The 22,394-nt window shown below is 42.6% G+C and overlaps 1 protein-coding gene across 5 annotated transcripts in view; it reads right to left on the reverse strand.

Annotated features, from left to right (window-relative positions):
- Window positions 1-22,394, reverse strand: part of CACNA2D1 (calcium voltage-gated channel auxiliary subunit alpha2delta 1) — a 621,516-nt gene that overhangs the window by 155,179 nt on the left and 443,943 nt on the right. For all 5 annotated transcript variants that reach the window (XM_061582171.1, XM_061582168.1, XM_061582170.1 and 2 more), the window contains exons 11-12: window positions 20,014-20,172; window positions 13,548-13,658 (exon numbers count right to left, since the gene is read on the reverse strand). In XM_061582171.1, coding sequence (XP_061438155.1) covers window positions 13,548-13,658; window positions 20,014-20,172 — 270 coding nt within the window. The remainder of the gene's footprint in view (window positions 1-13,547; window positions 13,659-20,013; window positions 20,173-22,394) is intronic.

The raw sequence follows: 22,394 nt of genomic DNA on the forward strand, positions 1-22,394 counted from the left end.
CCATTTTTTTTCAAAACTAGAAAGAAAATGGAATACACCCCCTTCCCCTGTTCCTGACTCAGGATAGGTTCTGTTGCTTGTATCGCCAATAGGTGACTGATGGCTGCTATTCTGATGTTTGTGTGGATTCCTGGACCTTGGTGTGGCTATGAATCTCTCCCCTGGTTGTTTGGAGAACTCCAAGGAGTATCCGTAAGAAGCAGTTTTGAGAACCCATCTGTCTGTTGTTGTTCCTGCCCACATGTGTGCAAACTGCAGAAGCCTGCCCCCAATGGCTCCCTGTGGGACTGGAGACATGGCGTCATGCTGACTGGTCCTTTGCTTCTTTCTGGAATTTGTTTCCAGAAGAGTAGGTGGAGGTGTGTCGGGGGGGGTGAGATGGATGCTCCTGAAGGTTTGTCCAACTTCCCCCACCGTGACTTGTAGCCTCCAGAGGAAAGCTGTTTGCTATAAGGTCTGAAGTTCCAAAAGGATTGTTGCTGCCTGTACTTGCAGTCGTCCTTCTTGGCTTTCTGTTTGTCTCTTGTTTCCACCAGCATCTTATCCAGAGGGTCGCCAAATAACCTGGACCAGCTAAAGGGGTAACTTGCCGAACGACTCTGGGAGCCCGGATCCACCTCCCAGCTTCGTAGCCAGATGTTGCAAAGTTCTACTGTGCTGGTGGCCATTGCTCTAGCATTGAACTGCAAGGCATCCCTGGAAGCGTCTGCTTGAAAGGCTGATGCTATAGAGATTTTCTTCAGCCCGTCTTTAATGTCTTTGGGAACATCCTCTCTGGACGCGAGCTCCTCTGCCCAGAGCACGCAAGCCCTTGCCATCACCAATGTAGCTGCAGAAGCCCGGAATGCAGCTGCGTCCGCTTCAAAGTCCCTTCTCAGTGCCACTTCCACATGCTTGTCACAAGAGTCTCTGGGGTCCCCTTCTCCCTCCGATGGGATGACCGATGATGACGATAAGGCAGCCACAGGTGGGTCCACAGCTGGAGTTCTCAACTGTTCCATCACTTTGACTGGGAAGGAGTAGTGCTTGTCGACAAGTCTGTGTGTCGGTTTAGGTTTTGTGGGATTCGCCCATTCCTGCTTGCACAAAACATGAAAGGAATCTGGAAAGGGAAGGCTGGCCATTCGTGGTCGACCCTCCGGAAAAGCAGAACTGGAACCTTTTGAAGTACAGGGTTGCCGTTTCCAGGTTCTTCTCATTTTCTTCAGGGAGTTCCAGGATCCGCCTAGCCTTAGCTACTAAGGGTGGAAAAAATTCAGCCAGGAAAAGCCTGCCCTTGGAGCAGCTCATCCTCTGAAAGCTCCCCCTCCACCCTGTCCTCCGGAGAATACTGCCCCTCTGAATCTGAAAGCAGCCCCAAAGCAGTCACCACTGCCTTACTATGTCTCCTTTTTCTAACCCTTTTCCCCTTGGTTTTGTGTTGAGACTTAGAAGAGCATTTGTGGCCCTTGCCATGGCTCTTCTTCGGCTGTGGGGATGACTGGGAAGACGAGGAGGGGAATGGTGGGAGGAGGGGGAGGAAGAGGAGGAGGAAGCTGGAGAAGGGCACCTAGCTTGCCTCCTCTTTGCCTGAGCCCTCTTCTGGGAAAGCTTCCTCTTTTTCTTTCCATGGGGGGGGGCATTGGGCCGTAAGGAACCTATTCCCTGCACTTCCTTGGCCACTATGTCCTTCACCCAATGCAGGGATTTAGGGAACTTCTGTTCCCCTGGGAAAGGCAAAAAATCAGCACTCACCGCCTCCATTTGCTGGTTGCATGTGTTTGGCGCCAAAACCTGGCCATGCCCCTCCTCGATAAGGCTGTGACTGGAGGCCTCAGGCTTCTCAGAGAGGCAGCCTAGATCCACCTCCTCCATGGCACCTCTGTGTGTTGCGACTCCACCCAATCATATGGTGAGGGTTGGGGGGGCTGATAAAGTCGCTCTTCCTTCCACAACTTTGAAATCGAGCTTTTCTGCTCAATGCCCGGTGGGGGAGAAGTCTCATCAGTGCTGCCTTCACAGCCACAGAGACGCATCCCACTGCAAAAAGCTTTCCTCCTCACGCCGATGCGCCTCAGTGAATCCCTGCCCCTGCGCAAAGCTAAGGACGGCTGGCGGGGGGGAAGGGAGGGCAGAAGAAGAAAGAAAGAAAAGGAAAGAAAAAAATGATAAAAGGGTGAAGTTTTAAAACTGAAACTGCTGAGCTCTTATGGAGCTCAGCAGGACCCAACTGAACACTGCAGCAGGCAGGGCCGGTCTGGAGAGAGCGGGATGGCCCCTCCCGCGAGGTGAAGTCATCTGAAGTAGAACCTGCCTGCTGACCCAGAGGCGCCATTCCGAAGGCCAATGACTGGCCTCCAGGAACCTCTGGGGAATTGGTTTAAAAATAAAATAAAATTATAGTATATATTTTTATTTTACCTAGCCTTCATTTGGTATGTGTTATGGTGGGTTGACTAATAAATTCTAATTTATTAGTCTAATAAATCATGATTGATGATGCCACTACACTGTAGGTTTTGCATTTCAAGAAGGATGCCAGTGAGATACAATATAGATATACAAAGTAGCTCAGATCTAGGGGTAGTTTGCATTTCTGACCCAGTTTCCTTTCTGGCCTGGTTGCTGTCATAAATTGCTTCCCTGTTTAAATTTCCCATGTTACATCAGTACCACTGATTGCATGGAGTGTCTGGATCAGATTGGTACTTCTGACAACAGAGATTAACCTCTACTAAAGCCACTGATGTTGGTTTGGGAAGTATACAGCCTATCTTGGCAACTAACACAACTGCTGCTTTGGCATGCTCTGGATGTAACATGGAAACTGATCAAGGGAAGCTACACATATATTCAATAAGGTTACTGTATTATAAAGATAAAATGTAAACTGGACTCAAAAGAGGCACAGATGCTATTTTCAGAGAATGACCACTTGGGTTTTCTTGCCTAGTATAACAGAACTGAAATACCTGTTTTTCACAAAAGCACAATTAGACTTGGGGTCCAATTGCACTGTGGCCATTGACTGATTAAACTAAGAGGGCAATCCAAACCCTGGCATTAAGGAACACTTGTTCTTACTGTAAATGATATTTCTTGGTGAATGTCCAGAGGGCTCCAAGCAGGTTGTATAGCTTGCCCTGCAGCTCAGAGACAGAAACACCTTCTAAGCTTCAACAGAATACTTTGCTCATCCCTTCCTGTTGAGGCTCATTTTGTGGAACAGAATAGAGAAATATCTCAACAGGACAAAAATGTAAACAGATAGGAAAGAAAACAGTGGAACAGCAATACAACATAGAAAGAAATTCAGCATAACAGCTGAACACTGCAGTTAGCATCATGTTAGAATAGACCTTATGAAGAGACAGACACCAACATGTGAGAAACCAGAAAAAGGACAGTGCCACCCATGGGTGAAATGTAATCCACTTGAAGCAGAGAAAAGATTACACAGGTAGCCAATCAGGGTGAGTCTTGGAACTTTATGGACCTCCACAAAGAAATACTTCTTAAGGTAAGAACAACTGTTCCTTCTCTTGTGGATGTCTGAGGTCTCCAAGCAGAACATACTAAAGCTGTGGCCTTAGGGCGGGATTACTTCAGACACAGATGGGATCAAAGTTTGTTGCAAAACTCTGTGTTCAAAGGCAGCCTCTGCTGAGATGTATAGGTCTATTTTATAATGTTTCATGAAAGTTGACCATGATTGACCATATTGCTGCCCTACAGATCTCTGATATTGGGGCATTAACGGAGAATGCTGCAGACGTTGATGTTGATCTTGTAAGAGGGTGCTGTGAGATTTAGGGTGGAAGCTAAGTGAAGAGCTTCATATGCCAAACATTTACAGGCCTTAATCCACTTTGATAGGGTGGAACAGGTGAGTCTTTTTCCTAGAGTGGTAGGGTGAAAAAACATGAACAGAGTGTCAAACTTGCAGAAGAATTTTGTATGATTAATGTATACTTGAGGGCATGTCTAACATCAAGGGAATGTCCCTATGAAGAGAAGAGTTAGGACTAGGGTTGCCAGGTTCAGGGCCTGAGACTGATCCTGTTCAGGGCCTGAGACTGATCCAGGCCTGGCAACCAAGAAGTTTTCTGTTTCTTTAAAAGTTGTGCAGGGGGAAGAGAGAATTCCACCTTGTGGTTTTTCTCATTACAGTGTTGCAAGAACACCTGCACTTGGCTGACTTTCTCTTCTCCTAAAGATACAGGATCGGTCTCAGGCCCAGAACCTGGCAACCCTAGTTAGGACAGAAAGAAGGTAGGATTATTTCTTGCTGCCTATGAAAGGCAGAATTAACTTTAGGTACAAATGGAGGACAACCAGTCCACACAAACATGCTTCTGCACAGACAGGGCTGTGATGATGGCTACCAAGAAGATAACTTTCACCAAGAGAATCAACAGAGAAACAGAATTAAACAGTTCAAAGGGAAGCTTTTGGAGCACTGTGGGAAAGTTCCAAGTTGAGAAGCAGGGCTGTATTGGCGTACTGAGGGTGGTGAGCCCTTTAGAGAAGTGTTTCAACATAGGATGCAAATCTAGGGGACTTGAAGAAGTGGACAAGAGGATAGATGAAAGGGCTGAAACTTGCATCCTTAGAATACTGGGGTGCAGACCCATTTCCAGACCTTCTTGCAGAAAGGATGTCATCAGCAATTTATGTGGATCCGGGGTCAATCTTGTGATTCTTGCACCAACAAAGAAAGGTGGACCAGGTTGCTTGGTAATTTTAGATGAGGAAGGGCCTTCTAAAAATTAAGATGGTGTCAATCACCTTGGGTGGTATTCACAACTTCAGCAACTAATGCCGCTCAATCTCTAGGTGGCTAACTGTAGCCATTCTGGGTCTGGGCGTACCAAGGGGCCTTGACAAAGAAGGTCCTGCTGGGATGGTAGATGGAATGAAGGAGAGATGGTGCATCGTAACAGCTCCAAAAACTCAACGGTGCCTCAGCCAATATGGGGACACTTCTTTCTAGCCTGATCTTACTCACCACATGGGATATCAGCAGAGGTGGGGGAAAGGCTTGAGGTAGACGGTTGGGCCACTGTGCTGAGATAGCATCCCCCTGCTCTGTTCCGATTCAGGTACCTTGCAAAGAAACACCTGATCTGGTGGTTGGGGCATGAGGTAAAAAGATTCACGAAGAAGCAGCCAAACCACTGCTACAGAATCAGAAATACTTGTCAATTCAGACAACTCTCCTGGGAAGCGATTTTGGTGACTCATCCAATCTGCCATCATGTTCAGGTTCCTCTGGATGTATTTCACCATGATGGAGCTTATGTAATGCTCTGCTCAACTCAGCAGGGAGGATGCTTCAGCCTGAAGAGCTTGAGAAATGTACCTGCCTGATGGTTTATATGGACTTTGGTATAGGTATTATCTGTGTGGACCAGTACATCCAAAAGGGCCAGGATGTTGTAGAAGTGGCAAAGTGTCAGGTGGCCACCATGAGCTCTAACCAGCTGATGCTTCTTTGGCCTCCAGAGGAGACCATTTGCCTTGAATGTACCTGCCCTGGCAGTGAGACCCCCAGTTCATATGGCTAACAACCATTGTGATGACTGACTGTGGAGAGTTTTCGAGAGGAATCCCCTGTTTTAGCTGATGCTCTGCCCTCCACCACATGAGGGAATCCTTCACTGCCTTGGGACTTCAACAGAAGCAATTGTGGAGGTCGGGCATGAGACCTATTTCCAAATTCAATATTCCCAGCAGTTGGGCTAGAATCATTATATATGATATAATATAAAGTATTGCCAATCACCAGAAGGAATCTAGATGTACAATCAAGGAGGCTTAGAAATGGCATGTGAATGTCCTCTGTCCCCTGTTTATTGCCCCAAACCCTTGAGTCATTGGGTTGCCGATTGCTTCTGCACACTGTAATTGCAATGGATTGAAGTTTAGAGAGCTCAAAGCACAGGCTTTGTGATATTATTTAGAAGAAGCTGAAAAAGAAGTTTCAACACTGTGTATTCAGAAACAGTATTTGGGAAAGTTGTTCAAGTAACCAAAACAATGCAGCTTGTCCCACGCTTCTGCTCTGTCAGGTGGGATTGTTTATGGCTTTCTCAAGCTTTGAAGGGATGGTGAGCTAATTGGCTTACACATGTTCTCACTTGGCTAATGTAAACAAGCAGCCTGATAGACAAAACAAGCCGTTGATTTGGGGGTGCAACTGTGTTCTCAGGCCAAAGCTGTACCACATGCAGAATCATGAGAGATCACCTGATGATTAAACCAGCTACCTAGATCAGCCTTTCCCAACCTTTGGGTCCCCAGATATTGCTGGACTACAACTCCCAACAGCCCCAGCCAGCATGACCAATGGTCAGGAATTATGGGAACTGTAGTCCAGCAACATCTGGGGACCCAAAGGTTGGGAAAGGCTAACCTAGATAATGGGAAGATAATGATCTACAAGGTGTAAGGTGCCCCCCCAGGAGTTTTTTTGAGTATAAGTATGGGACCCCTAGATCAGGGAGATTAAGCCTCCAGGGGCTGAAGGAGCCCCAAGATAACATCAGGAAAGACCAAGCCTCCAGGAAGATGACATAGCCTCAAAGTATCATCAAGAAGACTGAACTCCTCCCAGGCAAGAATCCCCAGAGGGCTATTGGAAAGTTTCCAGCCAGTGAAAAGTGTAAGACAGGGGAGGGAGGCAGAGACTGCTAGCTATTTAGTTTCATTTTAGCTGTTTGCAAATGCTGCTTTAATAAACCTTTAATTTCTTTACCACCAGCAGTGTTCATTGCATTTTGAAATTCCGAACTTATTTGTCTTGCGCTTGGCAAGGGCTAGGCATGTGATGTTACAGCTGAACATGCCTGCAACAGAGAAGACACCACAGCCAAGATTGTGTGTATCCTGTCTGATGAAAATAACATGGTCCCTGACTCGGTCAAGCCAAGCCAAGCCCCCAGATGCTGCAGCTGGTGAGATGGAGATGACTTTCTGGTTATTTATAAGGAAGCTATGATCTTGCAGATGCGTTAATGTCATCTGGATGACCTCCTGAGCCTGCAGAAGATTTGAAGAATGGATCAGTAAGTCATGCAGGTAAGGATATACATGTACTCCTTGAAGCCAAAGGGCTACCACAAGTTTCACTATCATGTTTGTGAATACTCAAGATGTTGAGGACAGGCCAAATGGTAATGCTTGATATTGATAGTGGCTGTTGTCACAGGCAAAACAGAGGAGGATCTGGCAGGATCGAAATATGTCTATGTAGGCCACAGAGTCCATTGGTTGGAGTGCTTCCAGAATAGATGAAAGTGTTTGCATCCAGAATTTATTATAAGTCACAAACTAACTCAAATTTTAGATTGAGTAGCGTGCGCCAGGATCCATCCCTCTTCACAACCAAGAAGAAAACTGAACAAAGCCCTGAGTAGAACTTGTCTGGAGGCACGATTTCTACATCTTTCATGTCCAGTAATAAAGTAACTTTTATGATAAGTCTGGGTTAGTCTTCACCATAATTGGGTAAACAAGGGTCCTAACACTCCATTTTCAGGTCCAGATGGAGCAGAAACAGATGGGGGGGAAGAGGGAAGAATGGAGGTTAAGAAAAATGTTTTTATATATATGTATAAAGTGCAAAATCAAGAAGAAGTTTAAGCAAACAAAACTCAGGAGAGAAGATAGGCAGATAGGTATAAGGGAAGTATAAGAAACTCCACTAGGAGAGACAGAGAGATCCTAAGAAGGATGTGCTCTGAGCTGAGACAGGAAACGGACTGAGCCTCAACTTGAAGTGAGGAGCAAAGTATTCCAGTGGAGCTTAGGCATTTCCTGTTTATGAGCTGCAGGTCAGGCTACACAACCTGCTTAGAGATCTATGACATCTATGGGAGAATAGAGAGCTACCACTGCATCTTCAGCCCTGCCATGCACGGTGGCTGGGGGGGATGAGGGGCAGGACAATCACTGTGCCAGCCTGGAGCTGATGCAGCAATAGGGATCCAATTTATCCCAGGCTAGTTGAGCTCCTCCCTGGCATCAGAACATCCTATTTTGGGGGCTTCCACTGTCTGCTGCAGCAGAGATCTCACCAATGGTACTTCTGCCCACACACCACCCATTCTGCATGTATAAGGAAAGGTTCTGCACCAGTGGAATGACACTTGTGTTACACTGCCAGCAGCAGCTGGCTTAGCTGCCTTCCCCCAGCCCACCCACCCCCATGTGTGGGAGAGTGGTTTGTTCTGATAATAAGCAAGATCATACAGTTTTACTTCATATTAACATCTGGAAAAATGAAATACAGTGTGTGAAAGTTATCAGGCAGAAGGCGTCCAAGGCCATACATACAAACCTGGTGCAATCTGGCCAATCACAGGCTGGCGTGGCTGCACTTATATAAAAGCAGCTTTGCCACTCCAATGAACCAGCTGACTATAGTTGTGGCATCCCCCCCCCCTCAACTTTGAAAGTGTAGGCTGCCTGGGGCTAAGTAGGAATGTCTGAGCTGACAGCTCCTTTCTTGGCCTACTCTACATGGTTGAGTTCACTTGATCTCATGCACGTGGCTCAAAGTTTGCAGTCATATAAATTGGTGGCAACCAGTATGTTTAACACAGGTTTGAGGAATTCCTGGGCAAGATGTTCTCTGGGGGATCCCTCACCACTATCCCCTCCCCTTGCTGGTAAGTAGTGGTGCAGTTAGGTAATTTTGGATTCTGGACTTAAAGATCTTATAGGCCCACCCTCTTTTCAATCAACATGTGTATCACTTCACTGCAAATGGCAAGCAGTCCCTCCTCCCAGTTCCATGACTTTTTGCAGGTATATTCCTGATAAGTTAGAGGAAAACAACAATAGGTGCAACCATTTTAATTCTTTTCTTAAGGAATAGCTCAACACAAGTGAATCACTCAACTCACCATGGCACACTAGCATGACTTTAGGAATAAAATAGGGTTTCCTTCTGCTGGTCTAATGAACGAATCTCAAGAGAGCAGGATTGGAGTAAACACAGTCCTACATGGCTCTGCTTGGCCTAATTCTGGGGGTCACCTCTGCTGCCTCCCCTTTTCCCAACCACTCTAAAAAAACCTACCTTAAGGCAGAATAAAGGCACATCTCTAGTGGAAAAATGATGTTGTGCAAGTCATTTCTGCCTTCATATTCTGGAATCACATGCACAATGTCATTTTTCTGCCATAGCTACAATTCTCAGTAGTCACCAGTAGGAAAAAACTCTTTTGTTGAGGCCCACTGACATCTGAATTCCCTTCTGCTGCTGTCTTCCCCCCACCTCAAGGTAAATTTCATGGAGAACTTAGGAAAGGGGGGGAGGTGGGTGCTCTGTGAATGTTCACTTGGAATGACTGCAATGCCCTCAGAAGGACCCAAGCCCTTTTAAGGTGACATGAAATATGCTTGTGTATCTCTAGTGCACAGTTCTTTGTGCATGCTCATCTGCTCTGCTCCACTGAAAAGGGTAGGCAAGTAACCTGTGCCAGACCTCTCTGCATCACAACAAAATGTTCTAGATCCAGGTGAAGATATGGCAAGCAGCTCAAACTCATGCTATTGCTAGGTTCTACTCATGTCTAAGAAAAACAAAACAAAAAATAATATTATCAGTATGACAACAGGCAATGCAAAATTGAATGAACAGGTCATCTATAGCCAATGTGATACACTCCAGATGTTGTGGGACTACAATTTTTATCAGTCCCAGCCAGGATGGTCAAAGATCAGAGATGATGGGAGTTGTAGTCTAATAATATCTGGAGGGTACTACATTGGGTACCCCTGAAACAGATGACAGATAGACAGACAGATCATCTTTATAAAGTCATGATATGATGTGCACTGGAGTCATTATCATGTTCTTTAGAATACTCAAAGTTACATAAAAATCAAGGTACTTATAGTGTTATCTGTAGAGACAGAAAACTACTTTAAATATAACCGTAGGCCAGCTCAAAAGGATGAAAACCAGTAATTTGTAAGGACACTCTTCAGAGGCTAGATGTTCAGGGGAAGCACAAAATGTTTATTATTTTGTTTTAATTTGTCAACTTGAAGGTTAAACAGAAGTCAGAGTGAACAAAACTATGTAAGCAAAACTGAATAGGCAACATCACATGATATGCAAATATTGCTAGGAGATAAAGTTTCATCAATTCCAAACAACAAAAACACAAGATATTCTGATACTGACCCAAGGTATCCAAAATATTCAGAGAAAACACCATTGCTGTTCTATAGCAACAAAAGCATTCAAGGATCATTTGTAAGCCTAGAATTTATTTCAAATCTTAAAGGCACACAAAATGTTCATGGAATAATTGCCAATCATGTGTGAAGGGCATGCACATATAAAATGCCCCCACCCCTAAAATAATCAGAAGTGGTAACTATGAAAGGATCAGGCTTATCTTTCAATAACTTTTAAAGGGACACATGCGCACGCACGCACGCACACACACTTATGGACATTCCAGCAGTGAGGATCCAAGACTGAGCAGGCCTGGTTCCTTGCCAGTAAACTGCAAACTCAGCAAGAAAGACCAAGGAGATATTTCCACAGCTGATCTCCAGATTAACATCATCCATCAAACCAGGGTAAAAGCCAGGCTGGTGCTTTGGAAAGTTATGAACAGTCTGCAATCGTTTCTCATACATGACTTGGCAAAATTAATGAATAGCAAAAAGCTATCTTGTAGAAACATGGGACTTAATTAAACACTTCTTCTGATATGATAGGGTGCAGGTCCCAGATCTGATTAGTTTATGAATTCACTGATTCCATGTGCTCTGCTTCATCTTAAAAATGCACATGATACCTAGAAGTCATAATGCAAGAAGACCTGCTCAAAGATTACCTTGAAAATTCAATAAATGCAAATAAAATCTTCTTTTGCTTTCCTACACTAGATTTAAATTTGTGTCTATTAATTTCCAATAAAACCTCTAGATTCATTTTTTTAAACTATTAATTTGTGCAATATACTGAATAAATTCATTACGAACCTGAGAAACATAGTTCTCTATGTCACCTGCTAGGTAAGTGGTAAGGGGGTGGCTATTATATTGCCCTTGGGGAGAGGGATTTTATCATTATAAGCCCCTCCTTTTTGAAATCTGGCAGCACCAGTCTTTGTAAACACACATTTTAATTAAAACATATAAAATATGTTTTTAATATAAAAACGCTAAGGCTGCAATCCTAACTCCTAATCCATGCTGCTGAAGTGGGGTTAGGATTTAGTGGGCTCCACCACCATGGAAAAGTTCGTCTCCAATGGCTTTCAGAAGAATATGGGAATGAATCTGAGAACTGTGATATGAAGCACTGCTGCTAATTTTTTATTTTTATTTGTTCAGCTTCTTAATTCTTTGTTTTCTTAACTGATTGTCATAAGCTACTTCTGGCATATGAGAGCAGAGTATAAACAACAGTGGTCGCACCACTGCACTGCTGACAGTGGTGTCACTGTCGCTTACCAGAAAAGTGCAGACATGGGGTGCAGTGCCAGTGAGCTCACAGCTGCACAGGTACACTACTGGAAGTGCCAGATGAAATCTGTTAGTGTACCTGCACAGCCCTGACCTCACTGCATCATCCACGTAAGTGGAAGCAATGCTGCTACCAGAAGAGCGGCACTGCTCCACTATACCAGCTGTTCCTGAGTATAAATATTTTAAATAAAATACAGTAAAAACAATTAGAATTAGTACAAAACCAGTAAAAGGAAAAGAATTGTTTTGCTATTGTTGCAATTATCACTTTTTCACTCTTTTTGTAACCATAACAATGACTGAAATTTTTAGAAAAAAATGTGGCCTCCCTGAAACCTTCCCCCAATTATTTACAGTAGTTCTGCATTAATTTATGTTTCTGTGCATAGTTTTGAAGCAGGATCATAATGTGCAAGTCATTCCAATATGCTTTAATATTTCTAATATAATAACAAATATGGATGCAGTACACAACAGAGATTGGAATCCACTTTGTGAAACCCACATATTCAGATTGGCAGATTGGGCAGAACATGCCATGCCAAGATACAGGGGAGGAAATAAAAATAAATATCGACAAATGTAAAGGGTCAAATTTCACACATCCTTACTGTGAGTTGTATCAAAGTAAGTTCTACTCAGGGAGGAACCATTGCAAGTAATGCAACTAAGTTAGTTATGTCTATTAATGTCAATGGGCCTACTCTAAGTAGAACTAGCACTGGATATTGTCTTTTTCTCTCTCTATTCAAAAGTAAGCCAAGAAATGTATAACTTTGCCACTATAGGTTAATTATATATTTCTAAACCAATATGTGCATATCACTTTGGTCCTTGCTCCCTACATTTTTAATTAATGATCTATGCTAACAGATAAAAAGTACAACCAAAGCATACCTAATTTTGTTAGTGAAAAATTATTATCCTGAGAAGACATAAGTTATAAAGTATAGCCTAATTTCCTAAAACATCTGAAACAGATTTGTCTTTTGCAACAAAAGTGAAAGATCATATTCAATGAACAGATGTTACACCATTAACCTAATTTGGATAGAAACAAAGTGTATTCATTTGGACATTCACAGAATAAGACGACACTCAGAGAAAACATCCAAATAGATTTCCAGGAAAAGGAAAAGAAACTACCATGTTTTGTGAAATGTATTTCAAAGGAATTTCTCTGAAAACGGCCAAATTTTACTGGATAAATGAAAATACAAAAACTGAATGAGCGCTGATGGATTTAATTCTACATAGTTGATAAGGCTTGGCAAATATTTCCCCCTAACACCGAGATTCATGCACACACACTTTACTATAGACATACATAAAATACACACATATGTATGTGTACTCACCAGAGCTTGGAAAAGTTACTTTTTTGAACTACAACTCCCATCAGCCCAATCCAGTGGCCATGCTGGCTGGGGCTGATGGGAGTTGTAGTTTTAAAAAAGTAACTTTTCCAAGCTCTGGTACTCACACACATATGAATGTGTTTGTGTGTATATGCACACACACTGTTTGTTCATGTACATGTATATACAGAGCTGCATCCTAATATTGGTAATCAAGTTCAAAGGATAGAACATATAGAATGCTACCACAGTGCTACATCACATATCACAATGTAATGTTGTATAATGTAACATTAAGCTGACATTGTAGACAGACATACTGGCACAAATTTTTAAGATTAAAATTAAATTTTAAAACATTAAAACTACTATTCAATTTGACTAGCAGCAACAGCTCTCCAAAATCTCAGGCAGACATCTTTCCCAATTTTAGTTCCTGAGATGCTATAACAGGAAATGCTAGGTTTTTAGCAAGGACCATGTGTATGCAAAGTATGTGCCCTCTCACTGAACTGTGAGCCCTTCCAGTAATTATGTAGCTTCCACATAATCACAAAGCATACAGGATCCCTAAGGAAGTATGCACCCTTTCTTCCTAATTACTACTGATGGCATTAATTGGTTAGAATTTGCATGGGTCATTCAGGAAGCGGCATGCCTTAGCCACTCAGCTACCAGGTCTATGGGAGGGCTTTAACAAGCGAATCTTACTTTTTGATCCTTGTTGTATTTGTCGAAAATCTCCTGTGCTTTTTCCTCACCGCCATCAGTAAACAACATTATAATCTTGTTGCAGTTAGCTCTGAAGACACTGTGGCTGTGCTGGAAGAGATATAGAGGAGCATATTCCAGTTATGATTCATCAGGCAAAATAATCAAATATGCAATAGTGTAACGCAGCTCTTTTCCATATATTGCACCTTGCATACTGTTAGGTACCAAAGGGTATCTCTCTATGTAAAGGAATTAAAGTACACTTCATTATTTTAAATAATGCAAATATTATTCAAAATTATTATATTTTATACTATATTATATTATATGTTATCTGTAATTGTATATTATATTATATATTATCTGCAAGTATTACACAAAAGTTCTGCTAACAATAGGAAGGAAATTGTTGTGGATCTCTCCTATTTATAGTGTTGACTTTCTTATGGTGTACATTTGGCTTCCACATGCAAGTAGCAGTTGCACACCATAGGGGGGAAATGTCTTGTTTCATTGGATGAATAGCCTGCACCAGAGGTTGACCTAGAACAACAGGTAAAAGTCCCCCCTTGCCCCAAATCCACACAAAGGAGCAATCAGGGGGGAAAATAGCTGTCACAGCTTCCATTCTAATCATGAAGATATTAGGTTGCATCCAGACTTAGACTGCAATCCAATACATGTCTACTCAGAAGTAAGCTCCATTGGGTTCAATGGGACTTACTCTCAGGTAAGTATCTATTGGATTGCAGCTTTAGTCAGAATGAACCCATTGAAATCAATGACTAACCTAAGTCCCATTGTAGTCATGAAAAAAAATGAAATGGACTGCCTTCAAGTTGATTCCGACTTATGGGTGACCCTATGAATAGAGTTTTCATGGTAAGCAGTATTCAGAGGGGGTTTACTATTGCCTTCCTCTGAGGCTGAGAGGCAGTGACTGGCCCAAGGTCACCCAGTGAGCTTCATGGCTGTGTGGGGATTTGAACCCTGGTCTCCCAGGTCGTAGTCCAACACTCTAACCACTACACCACACTGGCTATCACGGTAGTCATAAGCGACTAAATTAAGTTCTGTTGATTTAAGTGAATAAAGTATGAGTAAGTCTGGATCCAGTCCAGTTTCTATCTACATAATTTAATGGATATTAGATACAGCTAAACCAGGGAGTAGCAGCAGCTCATTTCATAGTGCAGAGGTCACTGCTGGTAACCAAGGGGGAGAGGGCTGAGGTCGGTGCAGCGCGGGCACAGCAGCAGAGCCGATCTAACACTAAGCTGACATCATGCCAACCTGCCCCCACCTGGGATATCAGCAGCAACCTCCACATTGTGAGCAACATTGGCCTAGCCTGCTGGCCACTACTGCCAGGGAGACCCAGTTGAAACCTTTGCTCAGCCATGAAGCTGACTGGGCAATTTTGGGCATTCAGCCTAACATTTCTCACAGAGTTGCAGTAAGGATAAGGCGGAGGGGGGAGGAGATTCTATGTTTGCCAGCCAACTATCATAGAGCAAGGTACAAAGATGCACATAGATAAAATTATAAACCAGCTACTGATTGATGAGCCAATGAACACTGAAGCAGCTATTGTTTTATCACTATCTACAAAAATATTGAATTCTATTTATCATTACTTTTAAATTACAATTTTGATTGGCTCATTCTAGGCTAATTGAACTAATGCTTAATACCAAGATGACTGCTTTGATTTCCAAATATTTACAATTTTCCATTTAAGACAGGTGCTGGACTACGACCTGGGAGACCAGGGTCTGAATCCCCACATAGCCATGAAGCTCACTGGGTGACCTTGGGCCAGTCACTGCCTCTCAGTCTCATGAAAACCCTATTCATAGGGTTGCCATAAGTTGGAATCGACTTGAAGGCAGTACATTTTTTTCAACAGTGGGCTGGACTGACGGGAGGGGGATTTATGCCATATCCTACATCTGTTCAGCTTGCTCATGTGGCCTCCAGTCCTGACATAAGTTAAATTGGGGGAAAGCTCTGCTGGTTCCGTCGGTGTTCTTCCCTCCCAAGGGCTCCTGAACGGGGTTAGGATCTGGCGTATTTTAAACTGGCTTAAGTTAACATAAGAGAGTCAGTGTAGTGTAGTGGTTAAGGTGTTGGACTAAGACCCGGGAGACCAGGGTTCGAATCCCCACATAGCCACGAAGCTCACTGGGTGACCTTGGGCCAGTCACTGTCTCTCAGCCTCATGAAAACCCTATTCATAGGGTTGCCATAAGTCAGAATCAACTTGAAGGCAGTATATTTACATTTTAGCTAACCTGTGGCCCTCCAGATTATTATTATTTATTGAATTTATATCCCGCCCTTCCTCCCAGTAGGAGCCCAGGGCAGCAGCATCCTTGACCATTGGACATGCTGGCTGGGGATGATAAGAGTTCAACTCCCATGACATCTAGAGGGCTACAGGTTCCCCACCCCTGATTTAAGTATCACTTTACCAAATAAATGTGAATAAAGAAACCGAAAACATTTATATCAGTAACACTAGCACTATGATTTTGAAATAAAAGATTAATGGAGGTCCCAACATGTAATATAACACTTTGGAGATTTGGTATTATAAAATAAATAAAAGGAAGGAAAAATACCACATAAATGTGGTAAAGCAGCTACCACAATGTTGCATTGATAGAAATTCTGCAGTGATATCACCCATGCTCCAGAAACACATAAACAGGAAAATTACCCTGTGCAGTGAGCATCTGTGAACAGTTACAGTGATTGAGTAAAAGGACCCCATTTTAGGCTGTGTTTAATGGGAGCAACACCTGCCTGAGACAAACCAGCATGTCCAGATTTCATTTACAACTAATTTATATAGTATCCTGAGTGTGATTTACTGGTCAAGTAACCAGCACATATAAAATGTAGACGGGGAAGTCAAGATTTACTAAGTGTGCATTGACCCTGGTGCTTTACTGCTGAATATGCTTCTACTGCTGTGTAGCTCATGCTTGACCCATAATAGTTCAATAATATTAAATTACAGTTGGAACATTCAGCAGCAGATTACAGTTTTTCCCATAAGCTGCTTCAGGAACAATGAGTGGTTACTTAACTCTTCCTCCTGGGTAGAAATTATTGAGTAGGGAAATTCATTCAAAAGTAGCATCAGTGACATACAACTTCACTCAATGCGAGAGAAAACAGAATAGCCATGACTTTTCTTTTCAGCTTGGAGACAACAAAGTTTATTCCCCATAAAGGTAGATTTATGGACAGTACAGAAGTGCGGAGTACTTTACAGCTCAAACAAATGTGGGATTGAACTAATGCAGTTTTGAAAGGGAGGTGCTTGGGCACATCCTAAGCAAATAATTTGTGTATGTATATAGGAATATAAATTTTATATTAGCTCAGTGTGGGTTGAGAGATCTAGGAAGATATATCTCATATAGGGCTTGTGCAAAGGTCTCCCCTCCGCCTTTGGCTTGACCTCCCCAACACCACCACAAAGATGGGGCAAATTTGGCAACAACCATGTTGTAGGGCAGGGAGAAAGCTCCGTGGAGGCTGTCATCTTTTTTTCCTTTGTAATCCTCTTGAAAATGATGCTGTGTCATCATATAGCATCATTCCCACAAACATTTCCAGTTCCATGTAAAAGTGCTTGGTAGAAGTCACCCTTCCTAGCTGTTTGGAACGGCTTTTACCTTTTGAAATGTTTGGTTAAAAAATAAAAAGAAAAAAGGGTTCACGCTACCTTGTAATGGTAAGCTAAGTATTCCCCCCACTCTGAAAGTCTGCCTCCTTCACTGGCTCCTGGAAACATGTCTGTCAAGGCTCTCCAATAAACTTTCAGGTCTGTGTATGCATGAAGTGCCTGGATTTCTGAAGCTCAGACTCTAAGACAAGGCAGAATGCAAGAGCTAAATGTGGTGCCTGTCAGGTCAGGGGTTGGAGCCTGCTGGCAGCAGAGTTTACCACAGGGGAAAAATCTGGTTATATCTAGAGGCTCAGGAATGGAGCCTGATGGAGATGCGCTGGGAAAAATAGCAAAAGCTCTCAAACCATTAAGAAAATAGCCTGCCCATGTGCTTCCAGCCCCTCATCTGAACATTTATTCTTTCCTCAGAGCTAGAGAAGGAGGTGAACACCCTGGAACGTCAAGTTAAATCCTGGGAAGCATTGCTTGGAACATATATCAAAATGCTTGCAGAATTTGCTACCTATCCCAAACAATAAAACTCCATTGAAGCACTTGATAACTTATGAAGAAAAAGGTAGCAAATCCACATGGCAAAATTATCCTATTTGAGATATCAAAGGTGACTCTGAGGGAACTTCCTCTTCCAGCTATCAGTGCAAAAATTAAATTGAACTGCCAAAGTAAAAGGTCATTATTCCAAATGAGGTGGTGTTTTTTTTTTGTCAATATATGGAGGAACAGTGGGTAGCTAAATGACTCACGAACAACCTTATCCCTTTTAAACTCACCAATCTCTTTTAAATTGCTTTATTACAAATACTTATTTTAACTCTACTATATATTTTGAAAGCAATTTTCTTCTAGATGTGAAGAAAATAACTCTTAACACATTAGGATGACTAAAAATAACTGCCAACTGCAGTGCTTTGCATTTATGTTTATTACAGGCATTGACAATTATTTAAAACAATTTTGTATCAGAGGGAATTAAAAGGGTTCTATTGCTCTCCTTAAATCATAAATGTACTCATGTAAACCACCATTTATATTGCTCTTGTTAAGGTTGATAACACTCATTATATCAGCTGAATGGAGTTTGTTTTCATTTTTCAGACTATACAGCACTCCCCATTAGTGAGCCTTGAAATTGACCACAATTGATTTTCTATATCTTTCTTGTTGTTGAGTGGACAGCTGTAAATTCTGATCAGTCTCATAATATCTTAATTTACCCTAATATTCCTGATTACACTGCAAAACCATTTATATTCATACATACAGAACACTTTTGTGGGACAAAACACACGCATGCACATATCTATTGATAAAAGCTCTTCTGCCTCCCATCATTCTTACTTACATAAGCTGCTATCCTTCTGCTGTTTTATTGCTTTGATGGTTGTACTTAGTCTTAACAACAAATACATCTTGGGGCTACATCCATCATCACTTTTGAAGGTAACGCTCCTGCTAACCCTCCTGCCTCTTCATCTCCATTATTTCTTAACTCTCCAAATGGCACTCAGGAAAGTTGCAAAGTGCTAAGAACAGAAAATGACTCCCCCGAGGTTCTTGACATTCGTGGACCTCTCACAATGGAGAGATCCTATCTAATGGAACTGTGGCAGCTTAACAGGCCTGCGAATGACTCCATAAATAGACCAGGATGTTTGTTCTTAGCCCAATTATTGCAGTTGCAGAAATCCCATTACAGCAAGCAACATCATGTGAGCCTACACTCTAGTAGGAAAATGGGAGAGAGCGTGGAGGATGAGAATGTAGGCAAATTGCCTTAATTTAAATGTACTAAGACTTTATACTACTAAGACTTTTTTCCTGTTAAGCCTATTTATATTGTCTCATACAGAAAGAAAAAGAAGCCCACACATAGGAGAAAGAAGCTATGTGCAGCAGAGAAAACTAAGACAGTGAGGCCCACTTCACATTTTACACAGTAAAGTTTGCTGTGGGTACACATGAGTTACCCTGGTATATCCCAAAGCAAATATGTGAAGTATGAAAGACAGTTGCGTGTTCCTAAATATCCAGATATGCACAGCACGGAACAGTGGCCCAATCAGACCTCACAAGCACATGTATATGTGGGCTTAAGGATGTGTATGTTGTTATTCATGCTTCACATTTGCTTCAGAAAAACAAACACCAGATTACCTGAGGAGTCTATAGATGCCATGTAAAAGATGACAAGTGCTGGATATATATGTGGGAGAACCAAGTTCAAATCTCGGCTGGGTCAATTAAGCTCACCAGTTGGCCTTCCATCTATTACAATAGCTCCCCTTCAGTTGTCCTCCCATCACACAATTACAACTGTGTGTGTGAGAGAGTGGGGTCACACTTGCTCTGTGTCCCCTGTTCGCCCCATCATCCGTGTGCTGGATATGAAGATCTGGAGTACTCTCTATGCAGTTGTGATCACGTGGGGCTTATCTCTCGGCCTCCTGGGGGTTGTAATAATAAATGCATGTTCCAAGATACAGAAATGCAGATGTGACTGCAGCTCTGACACAAGTCAGAGAACATCTAAAGGGGAAACCTTAAAATCATTGCAACATGGCGCAAAGATATTTCCTCAAACCACATCTGGTACAGCTTTAAACTGAGGAATTACATCCGCTTGCAAAATGACACAGAAAAGTTGGGCTGATGTTTAGTAATAGCAATGCATTCAAAGTGACCATCTGCATTTCCAAAAGGTTCCATCACCACAGAAAAACCATATGAACTTCTTAACAGGAGAAGCTTTCCCACACTTACATTTAGCAGCTGTTCAAAGGCGTAGCTAAAGCCTTTTTTGTAATCTGTGATTCCTTTTGCTGAGATTTTATAGACAGCTTCTTTCAACTTCTTTTTATTTCTCACATTAGCTTGTACAAGATGGTTGAAGCAACTGACATTCTGAGCATTTTCATTGAACTAAGAAAGGGAGAGGGAGAGAAGGAAAAGCCACTCAATAAAGCACCTTAAAAGGTCTACTGTAGGGCTGCAATTTTCAGGATGCATTCAGAGTGTGGGTGACGATGAGAAAAATTACACAAAAGGACCACACACAAAAAGCAATCTATGTCCATAAACCGTGTCATTTGAAATCTGCTTAAGTTTAAGTTCATTAGCCCAATGGGATTTTGGACTCCCCCCCCCTTGAACTGATCCCAATATACCACATCACAAACAGCTTCTGAATTCTTGAATCAAGGACAGCTACTTTCCAAACTATTTCTTGAGATAATCGTAGTGTTGTAGCACATAGCAGAACTGAACCAAACACATCACATCAGAAATTGTTTCTGAAATAGCCCAGTTTCAAAATCAGTTTGCCATGCAGCATTTTTTTAAAATGAAAGCCCCCTTTGGGTCTGGTGAACTAGATGCACAGTTCTTTGGATCAGCTACATGGGTTCAACGTCAGTAAATCAACCAGATACCTCTCTTCAGTGTGGAACAAGTTGTGCTGGGTTATGAAATGCAAGCATCACTCAGTGGTCTGGAATAGGTTATTTGACATTCCTGTGGAAAACAAGCCTAGTTTTCTAATAGTTAAAACAATCAAGTTAGCATCATCCCCCACGGACATGTTGTGTAGTAGATATATCCAAGGTTCTGAAAGTCAGCGAATGACTGTCCACCATGGCTTAAGGGAGGAAACATCATTCAGGGTTACATTTCATTAATTTGAACTGCAAGACACTAAAAAGAACTGAGCTCATTGAAGTAATTCAAGTGTATAAGTCTCTGGCCTAGCCCCCAAACTGTCCAGTCCTTCTGGGAGTAATAATATCAGAACTAAAATAATTTACTACCCAAAACTGATAGCACTGACAATATGCCATTTGCAACAACCATTTCAGAGCGTTTGGAGTTGGCTCCACTTGTTTTTTCCCTCCAAGAACAGTGTTAAGTAACTTGAATGCCTTTAAGCAAAGCAAGACTTGATCACGATGTTTAATAAATACTTACATGGCATACTGCCATTTGTTCCTCTTATGACATTTTTTAAGAGTACTTCTTCGGTTGTGTTACAGGGACGAGAGAGACAGGGGAGGAGAGAGGGGGAGGGGGAGAGGGGGAGGGGGGAGGGGGAGAGAGAGAGGGAGGGAGGGGTGGTGGTTATAAGTAGTGGAGGCTGGTTCATTAAGACGGATGGGGCATTGCTCCCCCAACCTATTTGCACTCAGCCAACCCCACATGCTTGGTTTCAAACTTGCAACCAATCCAGAGGGTGACACTGGCTGTCAGTTTCCTCTTCCTTAGTCTGAGTATTACCCTTGTAAAAGTCAGCAGAGAGGAGGATGGGTACAAAACTAGAGTGAGTTTGTTCTCGCTCAGCCTGTCATTGGCCTCTCTGTTTTCCACCCTGCCAGTCCAAACGGACACAAACAACCACTGGTCATAACAGGACCGATTCAGCCAGGTTTGGTTTCTGTAATGTTACGATCCTGAATGAAGGCACTTGATGCTTGGTAAAGGGGTGAGCCTTGGCCTGAACCTGGTGGTACATGCTGAGTAGCTGGAAGCTCCCTTGGGTGTTCTCCTCCATGGGATCACAATCATGGTGAAAGAGGGTGGAGGCTGTACTCACTGGCCTGCCTCCTCAGTCAGCACTTTTCCAGTCTTTCATACCATGTTGAAGGAAAAGGTGCTTGCCCAGTTTAGAACCCTGAGTATGTAGAGTAGACTCTCCTCTTCAGATGTCCCCCCTCTAATGTGGGGTGGTGGGGTCATGATAGTGGAGAATACCTGAAGAGGTTGGAGTCTTTGTGGGTCCAGGCAAAACATCTGAAACCTTCAACGGGACAAGAAATAATCTAACCAGACAAAGTTTCATAAACTAGCGCAGAGCACTATTCTGTCCACTGCATTCCTTATCCATTCAGGATTACATGCAAAGAGACTGGTTAAAATTTATTTACCACAACTTTCCTCCATGGAGCTTAAGATGGCATACATGGATTGATTCTATTTTATCCTGGCAGCCATCCTGTGATATAGACAAGTGGAGAGGATCTGACTTGCTCAAGGCCACTCAATAATCTCCATGCCCAAGTGAGAACACAAACACATGCCTCCTCGATTCATGTCCAGGCACTCTACTCAATATGCCCTTTGCAAATTACTGAATCACTCAGTGTCATTTAAAA

This window comes from Rhineura floridana, chromosome 8 (genome assembly GCF_030035675.1).
Source record: "Rhineura floridana isolate rRhiFlo1 chromosome 8, rRhiFlo1.hap2, whole genome shotgun sequence".
Taxonomy (NCBI): Eukaryota; Metazoa; Chordata; class Lepidosauria; order Squamata; family Rhineuridae; genus Rhineura; species Rhineura floridana.